The sequence below is a fragment of the Cryptotermes secundus genome, unplaced genomic scaffold, assembly GCF_002891405.2.
Source record: "Cryptotermes secundus unplaced genomic scaffold, Csec_1.0 scaffold108, whole genome shotgun sequence".
NCBI lineage: Eukaryota > Metazoa > Arthropoda > Insecta > Blattodea > Kalotermitidae > Cryptotermes > Cryptotermes secundus.
In genome coordinates, this window is record NW_019719358.1 from 9,491 (window position 1) to 25,646 (window position 16,156).

Here is a 16,156-nt window from a genome sequence, read left to right on the forward strand (position 1 = left end):
CATTTGAATGTGGCATGGTGTACATCAGATCGTCTCACAATCAAAATAAGGGGTAATGAATATGCAGAGCACATATGACTTCCATCCAGATAAGTCAGTGGTGGCAGAGCACCAGATGAACTTAAAGGTCAGATGGTACTGGCTAAAATGACAGGCTATATGGACTGCTTAGTGAAGGATGCCATTGACATCTGGCAGCATCTACGTGCATACTGGTATTCATTCAGCCATTTGTGGTACCCAGCCACCAATATGCTTCAAAGAGGTAGGACAGTAAAAAAAAACATTGTTACAAATTACTTGACAGCTAGCATGCCATAGTGTCCAGGATAAGCTACATGGATGGCAATGACTCACAATCTGACTCTACTCCACCCACTGTTCCTCTCAGCAATCCATAATGGGATAGTCAAGGCCAAACTCTGTGGGTATAAATACGTAGGTTGTACCGAAAGTCATGAGCAACTTTTTTTTGCATGCAACCTGGGAACAGCAGATGAAAGAGAGTATGGTGGTAGGTGGAACCAGCTGTTGTGTTAACCTTGAGTGTCTTGTGACATCAATAGCTTGCATCACATGACCAGCATCACTCCTAACAAAATGGCCGACAATGATTATGTCCTTTTGTCAGCGTGCTGTCATTGAATTTCTTGTGAAAGAGGAAATCCCTGCTGCAGAAATTCACCAGAGACTTCAGCGTGCTTATGGAAGTGTGTGTGCATGGGTGCGAGCAGTGTTTGAAGATGGGTGAAACATTTTAAAGATGGGAACACTAGCATCGAAGATGAGCCTCAGAGCGGTCGTCCTCGAATAGCCTCAACTGAACGCAACAAGGAAAGAGTGGATGAGATCATTCAAGATGACAGGCATGTGACTGTGGACACAATAGCCTGAAAACTTGGAATAGGGCACAGTGCAGTACAGGAGATGATTGAAAGCTTGTGCTATAGGAAAGTTTGTGCTCACTGGGTCCCATGGTTATTGACCGAAGACCACAAAGGTCAGCGAAAAGCCATCACCTCAGAACTGCTGCAGAGATATCGACACACAGGTGATAATTTTTTGCTCTGTATTGTGACAGGTGACGAAAGCTGGTTTCACCATTTCGAGCATGAAACAAAACGGCAGCGTATGGAATGGCACCATTTGCATTTTCCACCAATAAAGAAGGCAAATAGAGTACCATCAGCTGCAAAGGTGATGGGCACAGTCTTCTGGGATGCAGAGGGGCTATTCTGGCTGAATTCCTGGAACCTGTGCAAACCATCAATGCTGCTCGTTATGTCCAGATGCTGCACAAGCTCCGTTGTGCATTGCACGATAAACATCCGGGATGAAACATCATCATCCTGCATGACAACGCTCGCCCCCACGCTGCTCACCTCACACTGGAAGCAGTTGCGAAGATGGGGTGGGAAGTTCTTCCACACCCCTCCTATAGCCCTGATCTGGCACCCTCCAACTACCATCTTTTTGGATTTGTGAAGGATCAGCTGCGTGGACAACGTTTTGAGACAAGGGAGGCAATTCAGAAAGCAGTGCGTCAGTGACTTCGGATGGCTGGAACGGAATTTTACAGAAGGGGAATTTTCAAACTCCCAGAATGCTAGGAGAAATGTGCACAAAGAAGTGGCGATTATGTGGAAGAATAAAGAAAGGTCTGTAGATTAAGGTGGTGTATTTGGTTTGTCAATAATAAAGCATGTTACTTTACAAAAAATTGTTGCTCATGACTTTCAGTACGACCCTCATACATGCAGCCATGAGATCAATCAATGATGGAGATGGAGATTCCAAAATGTTGGATACTAATTCCATTTTCATACAATCACCTGAGAAGACTTATAATCTCATATCTGTTTTCCCTTGTTTTTCATAAGCTCTATTACCAACAGTCTTTTAAGTAGACACAATTTTTCAATTCTCAACAGCTTCTAATAATAAATGTTATTTTCCATCTAATGTCCGTGGGAGAAGTTATACATTTCCTTATCTGAGCATAAACTTTTCCTTCATTTTTATAAAATAACACTAATATTACTGAAAGTCCTTTGTAAAGTAAAATTTCAATGCCCTTAACATATCCACAATCCTGAATAACCAAAAACTGTAAAAAATCATTTCTAGCCCCTGTGAGATGTAAATGTCATGTTAATACAACAAATTCAGTTTATCTTCAGACCAGCCATCTTGAAATTTGTTTGCCCAAGCCTGTTCACTGCTGGCCTCTAAATCATCACTTAGTCACCCAGTGCTTGTTTAGTATTTGGTTGTCTTTGATATATGTACAAATACTGTTCAGTGTTGTGAAATATAGTGAACAAAAATTATTTGTATATGCTACCTCTGTACAACTTTATTTATGTAGAAAATTTTGTAGGAAGTATCATGACAGGACAATATGCATAGCAATATTTTGTACAGGATCAGTGATGGATAAGAAATCTCAAAAATATGTACTGGCTGAAGAAATATTTGATGACATTGGTACTCAATTGGCCAAAACCCGAAGAGGTCACATATTTTGCCTCTTTAGTGTGGTTTGGCAAAAAGAAGAGCTCATGTTGGCACAAAGTTGTTAAAGTTACAGCCTTGCAAAACTAGTCATACATAGCCTCTTGCCTCCAAACAGCAAAGCCAGAATTCAGTATTCAATGAAATTCTTGACCCAGAATTTATGTTGTATTCTATGAGATGAACTTCACTTTAAATGGTTACATAAACAGCCAGAATAGACTAAAATAGAGGAAACAAAATACTCTTGATTTTCATGAAGTGCCATTGCATAAATTAAAAGTTTGGGTTTGGTGTGCAGTTGGTGTATAGAAGATCATTGCACTCGTGGTTCTTTTCATGTAACACATTCCAAACATTATGTGATACTGATTCTGTCACTCTTCTTCCATCAACTGACTGATAAGAGAAATTGCACAGGAACTTTATGCATGATAATACAGGGGCACATTCTGCAAATAATTTGGTGGACATGTCTTCACCGAACGATTTGTAAGTCAAAGACTCTACCATCATCTGATTCAAATCCTTGATTTTATTTGTGGACATGCTGAAAGAAAAGTTGTGAATAATCCGGGCTCTATAAAAGAACTTGAATAAAATATTACGCATCAAATTTCTGCTATTCCCGTACAGCAGCACTGCCATGTGTCTAGGAACATAGTCTCATGATGTCAGGCATGCTTAGAGGCAGAGGGTCATCAATTTGAGACTCTACTAGAATATAAGGTTAGTTACATTGCAGCAGAAAAGTGGCAGGTCTATGTGAGACTAGTGTGCCACGTCTGCTACAGCAACAGGTCTAACAATAAACTGTATACCCTGCAGTTAAAATATCATATTAACCAAGTTTCTGCTCTATACACCACATCCCTCCAGTCCATACTTGGCGTGTAAGGGATAAATTTTAGGGCATAACTGTACTTAATTGTAGCCATATTCTTCATGTAAGTAATTCTCTTCTACCCTCAGAATGTCACTCCAGTCCACAACTGTTAAGAGAAATCAGTGGTTCACCCCTCTTGTAATGGGATGGAAACTTGGCTTCACATATACATGTTCAGGAAGAACCACAGCTCTCATGAAAAATCATATAGAATATGACCTATACCTTGCTCTGGCTCAAATTTTCCTGAAATGTAATACAGAACATGTAAAATTCTGATCACTCAGAAGTATATTGTAAATAATAGATAACCTATTTCCAGGAATTGGAACATTTCTGATATTATTTTAAAGAACAGAGTTTCTAAGTCTACAGCCAACTGTTCTTATTCCTGCTGTCTTCTTTCCCTCTGCCATACATTCTCCAGTTTCATAGCAGAAACAGTGTTCATTATTCGCAGTTCTCATTTCACATATATCCAGTTTCATTTTAGGATCATTTTTAAATAAAATAGGCTAGGTATGCCCTTATCTTTGTTATCTGCACAATTATTCAATGTTAAATCCCCACACATATAAACAAGTCTTGAAGATGAGAAGCCATGGCTAGTATTCTGTCTAGGACAGAAACAAGAAGGGAAATTTAATTTCTCTATCCTGGAGATAAACAGAGGTAAGTGCCTATAACAATTAGATCCAGGGGCCAATATTTTTGACAGTAACTGCATTTCCAACAAAGTAATAAAATAATTATGTATTTACATTTATTTTACAGTATAAACGTTTAGTAAATTTTGCCTATAAATACATGTTTCAATCCTTCACACATCAGACATTTAACTACATTACATGAACAACGAAAACTGAATGAAACAATTGTAACAGGTATTTTACAGACTGTCCAAATTAAAATTAGAGCTTTCACATAGCAATAAAACCTTTTAATACAGGTACTAAATCTTTTGAAAAACAGTTTTCCACAAACCATTACATTCTTCTGGTTGTACTGCTAAATATGAGTTACTTCTTAAAGCGACATGCTATCTGCACAGTAACCAAGTACAAGCGATATAGATGTTAAATACAAATTTATGTTTTTGCAGTGGGTTTTGTTTATTATAATTTACTAAAGAAATAATGTGTTGATTTTGAGATTATCCCAATGTCAATGGTTAAACATAAAAGGCAGTAAATGCTGAAAAACCAATGTCCTTGTATCAACCAGAGCATAAGTGACCACCACAAACATTCACAAAATGTTCATTCTCTTTTATACAATGCAAATTACAGTATTTACTTTCCTTTTGGTAAAGCACAATAGACCACCGTAGGTCGCGGTGCAAGGGCCGAGAAGGCCTACTCCTCATACATTCATTCTTTTTGGTACTTACACTCAAATTTGGGACCATAACAATTGATTTAGACCATTCACGCAGATCAGTGTGGTTTCAGTCAGTTAACAATGAAAGCAAGTAGAGCAACAATTTCCTTTCCCTCTAAGACAGCATGGCACCTAACTAATTTCATTATAAATTATTTGTATTTATCATGACCTGGTAATAAACCCAGTAACCCCATATTTAATCAAATACAAGAGAGAAGCAACATTCATTTAGTTTGTCCTTTCAAAGTATTGAATTATGGAACTGAACAGCTTTCAACAGCAGTCTGTACATATGTAAAATATTGGCTCAATTCTCATCCTTGGTCTCATACTCAGTAAATATATTATGAACTATGTCGTCAAGTAGTTCTGATGCTATCTTCATCTCAGCCACAATTTTAGGCGCAAAGCATCAACACCATTTAAGTAATACCGGAACAACCGTTTGTCTCGCACGAAGCCAAGATTCTCGTATAAGCGTAAAGCTGGGCGGTTTGTGATTTCTGTCTCTAGAACAACCTGTTAAAAAATTAAATAATTAATTAGAACTGGCATCCATGTAAAGTTTATTAAATTCAGGTCAGTTCATTTAAAAGCCATATGGTTGCCAGGTACACAATAGGAGATAGTGACCACAATTATCATATATAACAAACCAGCAGCTCTAATGACGTCTGTCTTCTAGGACATAATGTTGTGTAGTCTGGTGAAAGTCAACTGATGTTTGAAGGAAAATACCATCTCCATCTTCAGATCTTTGCCTGCTGCCTGCTTCATGTTTGTTTCTTGCTTAGCTTACTTACCAACCCTGAAGATGGAGGTGATACATTGCTTTGAAACATCAGCTGACTTCACCAGACACTATCCCAGAAGACAGAATTCTTCAGAGCCACTGCTGTGAGAACCTCAAATCCAACAAAAAAAAACACTGAGCTTTTGAAATCTACACACACGACTCTATCTCTTGCTATATTTCTCTCTCTCTCTCTCCCTGAACATTACTATATTCCAGTCATACTGCGAGCTCCATCGTGCTGAGTCATACTAGACCTTGTTTATCCTTCCAATTAAGAAACAGACTACATGGATCTTCTTGTACTGCTAATAAGTATTCTTCCCCATGTTCTTTAACACAGGAATGACTTCTCTGACATCTTTCAAATATGAGGGTCATACTGAAAGTAATGAGAAAATCCACTTATGTCTGTTTTATTGATATAATGATACTAGGGGTTATAGGGTCAATAGCTGTATGTTTTCTGCAATCTGAAATACAGATACAGCACATCAGCACCAATACTTATCCATAAAAAGGTAAAGTTATCCCTGTAACAGTTCGTGACGGCCCTTAGGGTTGTGAGATGTTGAGGTTCCCACATTTTCTCTAGACAGCTGGCTCACAGATGGAAGTAAGGTTGTCAGCCTTACACACCAGGAAGATTCCTGGTACGCATTTCTGTTAAGAGGCTGAGTCGACACCCGGGCCGTAGTGTGGCAGGAAGGATTTGGTCAATGGGAAAAAAAAAATCACCTCACCAGGACTTGAACCCACGACCTTTTGGCTTGTAGCATGGCGCCTCAACCAATTACGCTACCACCATCCATAATCCATTCTATATGCTGTATCATGTATGCTGTGTGTGATTCCTCAAAGAGAACAATTTTGCTCCAAACATCACTGACTTCATCATGTCTATGGAGATTCCTGCATGGTGCCAGCAGTGTGCAATGTTGGGTGAAACACTTTAAAGAGAGCAACAGGAACACTGTCTATCTTTCTTAGAGTGGTTGACCAAGAGCCATCGTCACAGAATGTGAGCATAAGTTGATGCACTCAGGGTGACAATTAGGGAAATCACAGCATGGCCTGGCACTTGACACAGTTCTGTGGAGGAGATTCTTAGAGTGGTTGACCAAGAGCCATCGTCACAGAATGTGAGCATAAGTTGATGCACTCAGGGTGACAATTAGGGAAATCACAGCATGGCCTGGCACTTGACACAGTTCTGTGGAGGAGATAATACAGTAGCACTTCAGCTACAATTTAGATTACGTTAGCAATTAAATTCACAAATTATTTATGCTGCTTATTATTACTTTTGTGTTGAATCTACAGTAATTTGTTTGCACATTTAAACTGTCTTTCACATCATTGAATGGCTTACTATTGCTGAATCCTGTACTGAACACAACTATTATGCACCCAAACATTTCTTGCTCCACTTCTTTTAAATACACAGCAAGCAGTGTATCTTCTGGGCAAATAAACTTTCTGCATATTTTGTTTGTACTTCTGACTTTCCATGTGATCAGAAAGTTTCTACCTTAAATGAAACAGTGAAAATGTTCCTAACTTTTTGGTTAATTTATGCACTGAAGACAGAACTTGTCACTTCACATTTGTGTCATACTGTAACCATGAAAACTCTTTCAGCCAATTAGAGTGAAACTTTCTTCACTGTCTTTGACTTCTGCATAGTGGATGCTGAAGAGTCTTGGTTTTTATATTGTCTGTTTCTTTGAGTGTCTGTGTTTTCTTCATATGTTATGTTGCCAAAATTATTTATTTTAATTTATTTTATTTTAATTCAATCATAAATTATGGGATACCCTTTTGGGGCAACTCACCCTTAAGCATAAAAATATTCAGGATGCAAAAGAATATAATTAGAATTATGTTGGGTTGTAGAAGGAGGGACTCGTGCAGGAAATTATTTAAAAAACTAGAAATATTGCCCTTGGCATCTCAGTATATACTTTCTCTTATGCTTTTTGTAGCAAAAAATAGAAGTGAATTCACAGTAAATTCAGAGATCCATAGGAAAAATACTAGGCAACAAAAAAACCTCCATCTACCCCTAGTAAATTTGAGGATGTATCAAAAGGGAATCTATTATTCAGGAACGAAGGTCTACAATAATCTTCCACAACACATTAAGGATGTATCAAGTGATATTAAGATGTTTGAAGTACTACTGAAACAATTTTTACTACTACACTCTTTTTATTCATTACAAGAATATTTCTGTTACAAATCCCCTTAAGGTATTTGAATAACTCTACTCTAAAAGGAGATAAATAGCCAGATTTGTATTTTTGTATTTATAATTATTTATATTGGGTATTTTGTAACTTTTATTTTATTTTATTGTATACAAGCATTGTAATATCTTATTTTATATTACTTATTTATATTGTAACTATTATGTATCTCTTATTGAATTTTATCATTAATATGTATGTGCTAATAATGTATGACAGGACTGTTTTCCACTTGTAATTTACTTGTAATGGATTGTATTAGAATGTTTATGATATTTGTACGACAAGTTGTATCTTGTGCCAAATTTGTAACCAAGACGATCTCCACATCCACATGAGTTTGTAACTCCTGATAGGATTTATGGAAGTGAAATAAAGTATGTATGTATGTATAAGATAATACATAAAGGTACACAGTAAAGTTGTCCTTGTGCTTAATTATGCAAGCACCACACCATGAAGATGTATGTTGGAATGTAAGCATAGCTCCACCATGTTTGACCTCAGCATTAAGTGAAGATGAATGAACACATTCATGCACCAGCTGTTTTACCCCCCCCCCCACCAAGGGAAACAATACCCAGTACCTGGATGGATGACTCAGCCAGTATGGAGGCTGTGAGGTACAGAAGAATACTTTGCCCCTCCCAGGAATTGAACCCCAACCATCCAGCATATACCCTGTTGCTATACCAAATGAGCCAAGTTCCAGGTTTTCAGATTCCATACAAAAGAGAAAAATCTCTTGCCCCTACCAGGAATCAAACAGAATCACAACTGTCCAGCTCACAGCCTAGTCACTATACAGATTGAGCTATCAGGGTCAAAATATGTAAAACTGCATCTAATCCATAACAGAAATTCACCAAAATAATGCCAAAACTAAAACATATAAGAGGCCGCACCATAGCTCAAGTGGTTAATCCCTGGCTTCTCACCGCAGCGGCCCGGGTTCAATCCCGGGGTCTGGTCAAGTGGGATTTGTGGTGAACAAAGTAGCGCTGGGGCAGGATTTCTCCGAGTATTTCAGTTTCCCCTGCCAATCTTCATTCCACCAATTGCTCCACAATCACCCTCACCTATCATCTGGGGCTGGTAAAACAGGCCAGAAGTGGCCACAGTACAAGGGACATAGTCCCACCCCAATAGCAATAATAAAAAAAAAACATATAAGAACATATAAGAAGCAAAGTCAAATTAGTTCAAGCAACTACTGCAAATTTTGACTTGTCTGATAGTTAAATCTTGCATCAGGTGAGAAGGCAAGTGAAATTTTCAGTTCCTGCCTAGTCCTCACAATAAGTAATTACCTTCTTAAACATCACTAAAGGAACTTGTCAAGAGAAATGTGATGCATTTCCTGGAGGTAAAGATTAAAAAATGTTTTCATTCCTGCCTCACATAGAGAAATAAACTGAATGACATACTGATGAAGGCAAAATTTGTAATTCTGTATTACTTTAATTAAAAGCTAGTTTTTCTCAAAAGATTTATTTTTAATCCCTGTTTTATTAGTGTCACAATTTGACAACCTGGATAGTTATCAATGCCAAAGACAAAAACAACACCGTCCAGTGTCACTATTTAAGTTTTATCACTTGAAACCTCATCACCCTTACATGTTTCGATCCCTATGGATCATCCTCAGAGGGTATCAATACTTTTTCCGGAAGCTACTATTACAATAGGTGTTCACATATAATGTCTGAAATACACAATGTACACAATGTTCAACTTTTCACAGTCACAGCAGCCTTCCTGGTATTAAAATTTTTAAAAACTTTGTTGTTTATGATTAAAATTTATAAACCATGCAGGTTCGTGTCAATTCTCCTATTGTCTTTCTTGGAGGTGGCTGATCTTGTGCCGCCTGTCTATCTTGAGAAAGGAGATTCTTAGTATTGTCCGTGTTTGTTCGTGGCTTGCTGTGTTGTTTACACTGTTACATTGTGTATTTCAGACATGTGTATGTATATAATTTAACACCTATTGTAATAGTAGTTTCCGGAAAAAGTATTGATGCCCTCCGAGGATGATCCGTAAGGATCGAAACATGTAAGGGTGATGAGTTTTCAAGTGATAAAACTTAAGTACTCACAGTGGACGGTGTTGTTTTTATCTTTGTGATTGTTAGTGTGACGGACCAGAATGAAACAAATCAAAGTTCTCAATGTATATAGTCTGGTTTTCAGGAAGAGAAAATAGGGCAGGCTTGCATCATCCAATGAGGTAACACACGTAACACACAAAGCATTTTTAAATGAATGGGGAGGCAGTATGACCAATGGTATTTCATGGAAGAAAACTCACTGAGTATTAGTATTATTATTATTATTATTATTATTATTATTATTATTATTGTTATTATTATTAACAACAACAACAACAACAATAATAATAATAATAATAATAATAATAATAAAGAAATGACAAGGAGAGAATACTGCAGTGTTAATAAAAAGCACTGGACTGCAAACTCTGTGGTTATGAAAGTACATAATGTATCTAGAACTTGAAGTCCCTTGTTATGATTGCTGAATTAATTTTTGTTTCCTATTTACTTTCAACACTATAAGCCAAGTCTTAAAACATACCTCATCTGCATCATCTGCAACCATGGCTCGGATTGCTTTCAAAACCAGATTTGAACCTGAAAACACAAAATCAAATTAGATTCTTGGAAAATAACATCCTTATGTCTTGTTACTAGAATTTTAATACTTTATCACAATTCAGAATACATATGTATTACAAGCAATGTGAAGCTTTCCAAGCTCTTACCTATTTTTCTTTTCCGGTATTTTTCATCAACAGCCAACATAGCTATGTAACCTCGTTTCACAACCTTCCGATGAACATCCAACTTGCATACAATGGCACCCACACATTCACTGCCATCCATTGCCTGCAAACAAGGGGTAATAAATTTATAAGATGTTTATTATAGATGTTTTCACAATTTAATAAAGAATGATATATATTTTTAAAATACCTACCAAGAAACACAGTTTTGGCCAGTTATGTATAAAATATCTATATGTATATATAGAGTACGGTTCTGAAAGATCTTTTTGAATAAGTCTCATAATGTCTGGCATTTGAAGCTCAGATTTATAGGATACATATTTAACACTGTCTTCCTTATCTGTTGCATCACCCTTGGATACCACATCATTACATTTTACGCTTTCACTAGATCTACTTAGTTTATCAGGATGACTTTTCAGACAGTTTGAAACAGATCTACAGTCTGTAACTGAAGTCTCACAATCAATACTATTACTTCCACACTTATCACATTGACTAGATGTTTCAGAGTTCTGAGTTGTATCATTTGAAACTGAGAGATGTTCAGATTCTGCTGTGTGGGGCAGATCCACGCCTATACCTAAACCATTCACAATTCCATTTACACCAGATCCACTTTTCAAATTAAGTCTTTCTTTTAACTGTGCAGAGACTTGAGAAATTGTCAATTTGTCTTCATTTTGTTCCGGAGATAATTTTGGTGAGGAAGGTATTATAGTCAGGTTACGGTTCTTATCTTCAGTTTGTATCTTCGGATCGTCCAGCCCTTGCTTACAGCTGAAATTCTGTTTTGGAGCACTAGTCCTAAGCTGAGACTGCACTTGGGCAACAGAACCTTCAGTATCCAGAAGTTCCACAGTATCGTCCATTTTGATTACAGGCTTGAAGATGATCAACTACCTACGTTCATATATAAGAAACATTTGTTAAACCCTGCACTGCATATTAACCATTATGATCACAAAAAAGTTATCGTTCGTACAGTTTGTAAGTTACAAAAATCTCTACTGCCTACCTAAGTTCGGCCATATTGGATTTTGCGTATAAGTTTTTGGGATAGAGATTTCTTTATATATACTTTGATTATATAATCATCATTTTTATTCAGCAAAGAAACAACGAATCTTAACATACTACGTAATTAATAATTACTACTATAAAGTTCTTCTTGAATCGGATCATGAAACAAATCGCCTTAGCACTATTTTTGTCGAATTCTTATTTCCTATTTCTCTGCACATAGTTCTGTCAATTTCCAGCAGAGGCCTGCAGAGACTCTGTGAGTGGCTGCGAGTTACGAATATTCGATACATAATCGATATCTCACAAATCGATATAATCATGGTATGGATGTCAAGTACGTCAAGTATGGTCAAGTATAACCGTGTCATTGACGACCCTTGATGACCTACGGAAAAATTCTCAGAACCAACAATCTGACCGCTTAGACTCTTTGACGCTCACGGTCGTTTAGCTTTACAGGAATTACGTTTCGTGCGGTTACGTGAGGTTCGTGAGCGTTCGTGAGTCCGCGTGAACTGTGGTATGACGTTCGCATATAGAAACTAATCCGTGGTTTTCTGTGTAAGAAGTTATGTGGTGAGTGAAATAAGGAGGAATTATTAAATTTGCACGTGTAACACATCTGTTTTTACGAATACATGTATATGACATCTCATTTATTTACAATTTCATTTGCAATTCAAAGAATGTTTATTATGGCAATTTGTTTGCTCTTTGGTAGATAAACGAAAAAACGTAATAATATGTAATTAGGTTGAATACGTTTATAAAAATAGTTTGTGTTGTACATGCTAAAAGAGTACAGATTCAGTCAATGAAATTTGCTTACGTATTCTATAAGTTGCACATAGTAAAGTTGTAGCATGCGAGAATCGTTATGTCAATGGGTCACACCTTTCGAATCAAAATATCCAAATACAAAATTGTTTCGCACGGGTACTGGAATAAACTTGTTTCGTATTTGTTAATCCAAAATCCGTTCCAGAAACTGGCACAACGTTCCCTATCATGTTATGGCAAGTAAAGAAGAAACTGTTAAATTTCTTGATATACTACAGAGTTTGTTTTTAATGATGCTGAGAAATTCAGAGAACCCTCATTCCCCCCCCGGTGACTCAACTCAGAATCAGTCAGACTTAATCGATTTTTTATTTCATCCATTGTCAAGTATACCTGACAATGGGGGTAGTCCAAAACCCCAGTAATTCTGAGTGTTATATGCATCCATCACAGTTCTTTGGAATGTACAAGTCACTCAGTATTTGAAGATTGAGGGGAAGAAGTGGTTTAGAAACCATCCATTCCCATCAGAGTTACAGCAGTTTAACATACTTGTGATAGATATCTTGTAAAGGAGAATGAGGACATCACAAACCATTCTGACCAGCATATCGTCTATACACGTAACTGAATGTGAATTCTGTTTGCTAGGAAACAGTCAAGTTTTCTGTGTAATTGCCTTTTGTGAGGTAAATTGGCTGACAGTACTAAAAATGTTCCTTTTGCAATAAAGAGTTATGAGAATTGTGGCATGTATGAAGAAGAAATAGTAATATAAAGAACTAGTGAAAAAGCTCCATATACTGCCTCTAATATCATTTATGGTTAACAACATAGAAATCTTTGAAACTCAGAGGTTCACAATGTCAGAATGAGATACAAGCGTGATCACTTGATTGTCAAACTTATGTGTATTGAAATGGGGTCTGTCATGTGGGGATGAAGCTATGAAACAAGAGCCTGCTCAAAATTATGCGTATATCCACTAACAGCAATTTAAAGTAATTTTGGAAGAACTCCTTTTGGCTGACACCTTTACCATTTTGATAAATTTATGACAGAAAATGAGTAACAGACTGTAAATTTTGTGAATAGTTTTTTAGTTTTGTGTGTGTGTGTGTATATATATATACCAACAAACTGGAAATCTAAATACATTGCAAATAAAACTTACCCAAGCCCGCATGAGATTCTGAAAATACCCTCTCTTGCTCTGCACACATTCCTAGCACCTCAATAAGAAGTTTACATTCACACATTGAAGTTTTTCTTGGGAAATAGAGTAAACTTCCTTACAAATATTTTTTTTAAGTTCTTAAATTGCCTTACAGCTCCCCAGAATAAAAGTTAAAAAGGTTGAGGTTAGGGAAACTTGCCATCACACTCTACTGTTAATGATGCTGTCCTTCATACACTACCCTCAAAGTGTAATGGATCCACTTTCTGTATGAACAATAGCAGGGTCTTGTTGGAAGTGTTATTGTCAGTCCTACGTGGATCAAGTCAGTGTTCAAGCTAACCCTGCTTTATTAAGACCAACCTTTTGATACACAAAGGCATTTTATATATATTCACACACATAACCATGGTAACACATAACAATAGAGAGATTCTGTTTTTACACACATAACCATAGTAACACATAACAGTAGAGAAATTAGGAACAGCGCATGTAGCGCAGTCTATTATTGAAAATTGTTTACTATGACGTTGCCAACTCTAGCATTATATTTTAACATTAGAGAGTTGCCCACATAACACTCTCCCTTAAACAATTTTGGGAGTTTACAAAATACTTATTCATTAATCAATATATCAGAAAAATATTATTTAGAACATCATTTGGAAACTTATTCTTAGCACAATCCAAGTGAATTAATAAAATCAGTATGTTTCCATACATTTAAACCTTTCATGCAACCATCAGCAAGTAATTGATTTCCAGGAATGTAATGTACTGACAATTCCCTTGATTCAACCCTCACTCTTACAAAATGAACTCTTATGTCACTATGTTTTGTTCGGTCATTATTGACAGGATTTTTCGCTATAGCTAAAGCACCATGATTATCACAAAAATAGGAATGGTGATTTCCTTGTTACATATTTCAAACCATAATTTTTTCAATAAAATGGCTTCTTTCCTGTCCTCTGATAACGCCATATATTCTGCTTCTGTGGTTGACAAAGCTACAGTCCTTTGCTTTTTACATCGCCAACTGATAGCTGCTCCTGATAGTTTGAACACAGATCCAGTGAAGGATCTACGATCTAAATTTCCACCCCAGTCTGCATTGGAAAAACCTTCCAATTGATCATTATTCTGAGAATATACAATACCTACATCCTTTGTAGTAGTTAGGTATTTTAGAACTCTTTTTAACAAAACTCAGTGCTCTCTTGTGAAACAAGTGTTAAATTGGCTCAAATAAGTCGTAGCAAAAGATATATCAGGGTGTGTGCATACAGCTAAATACATCATTGAACCTACAGCTTGTTGATATGGCACATCATCTAGATTCTCGATAGATTTATTTGGTTTAGGCAACGGTTTCAATTTGCTATTTGGTTCTATTGGATGACTAACTGGTTTAGTCTCATTAGGAATATTAAATCTCTTAAGAACATTGTTCAAATATTGAGTTTGGGTTAACTTTATAGTTTTCTTTGCCCTATCTCTGTTCACTTACATTCCTAGACATTTCTTAACCGGTCCCAAATCCTTGACTTTAAAACAGTGTTGCAATTTTCTTTTTAAATTCTCAATTTCATCATTATCGTTATAAAATATGAAGAAGTCGTCAACATACAATGCTATATTAATTACAGAATTACCCTTTTGCTTGGTATAAATACATGGTTCAGAACAAGTTTGCTTGTACCCTAGGCTTTTCAGAACCTCTGTTGCTTTCTTATTCCACGACCTAGCGGCTTGTTTTAGTCCATAAACTGATTTTTTTAACTTGCAAACTTTATTAGACTCCCCCTTAATATCATATCCTTCAGGAAGCTCCATATATATAACGTCCTCAGTATCTCCATTTAAAAACGCAGTACAGACATCAAGGTGGTCAATGTTCCAATCATGCTTAGCAGCTAAAGCAAATAACAAACGCATTGATGAGTTATGTTATATTTTAGCGTCCTGTTGCACTGGTTCATGTCCATGAGGAGGATTGGCGTAATTCGCATATTTGAGATACGACGTATGGATGACGAATCCTGAAAGGTTTTAATATTTAGAATTTATTGTTATACATGACGAATACACATTTTAGTCATTTTAGAATGAAGATGTCATGGCATGCAGTGCAGTAGTTTGACGTGCATAGACACACACCTGAAGATGGCACATTAGTGCTGAAACATATGGTGTAAAAGTGAAGAGAAAGGTGAAATTAAATAAAAAGTGTGCACTGTAAGACGGTTAGGATAAATACACATCATGGGCATTGATGAGTGTTTCACTAAGGGAACAAAGGTTTCAAAATAGTCTATTCCCTTTGTTTGGCTACAACCTTTCGCCACTAAATGTGCTCTGTGACATGCAATATTTCCTTCAGCATCTCATTTAATTTTGGAGACCCATTTTGACTTCACTGCTGGCTAATTTGGCGGTCTGTCTACTATTGTCCATGCTTCGTTTGTTTGAAAAGCTTCTAGCTCCTGTTGAATAGCTTCTTTCCATTTAGATTTTCAAAGCTTGACGGTGCCTCTTCA

At 36.6% G+C, this 16,156-nt stretch overlaps 2 protein-coding genes across 3 annotated transcripts in view; one reads left to right on the forward strand and one right to left on the reverse strand.

The window, feature by feature from the left end:
• Window positions 1-1,680: 1,680 nt before the first annotated feature.
• LOC111864485 (N-alpha-acetyltransferase 30) lies at window positions 1,681-11,858 on the reverse strand. The gene is made up of 5 exons (XM_023851772.2): window positions 11,649-11,858; window positions 10,822-11,533; window positions 10,607-10,730; window positions 10,420-10,475; window positions 1,681-5,302 (listed from the first exon to the last, which is right to left on the reverse strand). Exons 2-5 carry the CDS (start codon window positions 11,500-11,502, stop codon window positions 5,165-5,167), a joined length of 999 nt encoding a protein of 332 aa, XP_023707540.1. The 5' UTR covers window positions 11,503-11,533; window positions 11,649-11,858; the 3' UTR covers window positions 1,681-5,164.
• Window positions 11,859-12,131: 273 nt separating this feature from the next.
• LOC111864560 (cytochrome c oxidase assembly factor 6 homolog) overlaps window positions 12,132-16,156 on the forward strand; it is a 35,409-nt gene continuing 31,384 nt past the window's right edge. Inside the window, exon 1 of one of the 2 annotated variants that reach the window (XM_023851917.2) lies at window positions 12,132-12,232. The gene's annotated coding sequence lies outside the window, so the exon portion shown is untranslated. The remainder of the gene's footprint in view (window positions 12,233-16,156) is intronic. The other variant, XM_023851909.2, reaches the window with a different exon arrangement.

Coding starts and splice junctions, on each gene's coding strand:
- LOC111864485 (XM_023851772.2), bottom strand. CDS start 11,502: ATGGACGATACTGTGGAACTTCTGGATACTGAAGGTTCTGTTGCCCAA. Junction 10,731..10,821: donor GGCCAAAACTGTGTTTCTTG/GTAGGTATTTTA, acceptor CCTTGTTTGCAG/GCAATGGATGGCAGTGAATG. Junction 10,476..10,606: donor ATACCGGAAAAGAAAAATAG/GTAAGAGCTTGG, acceptor TTGTGTTTTCAG/GTTCAAATCTGGTTTTGAAA.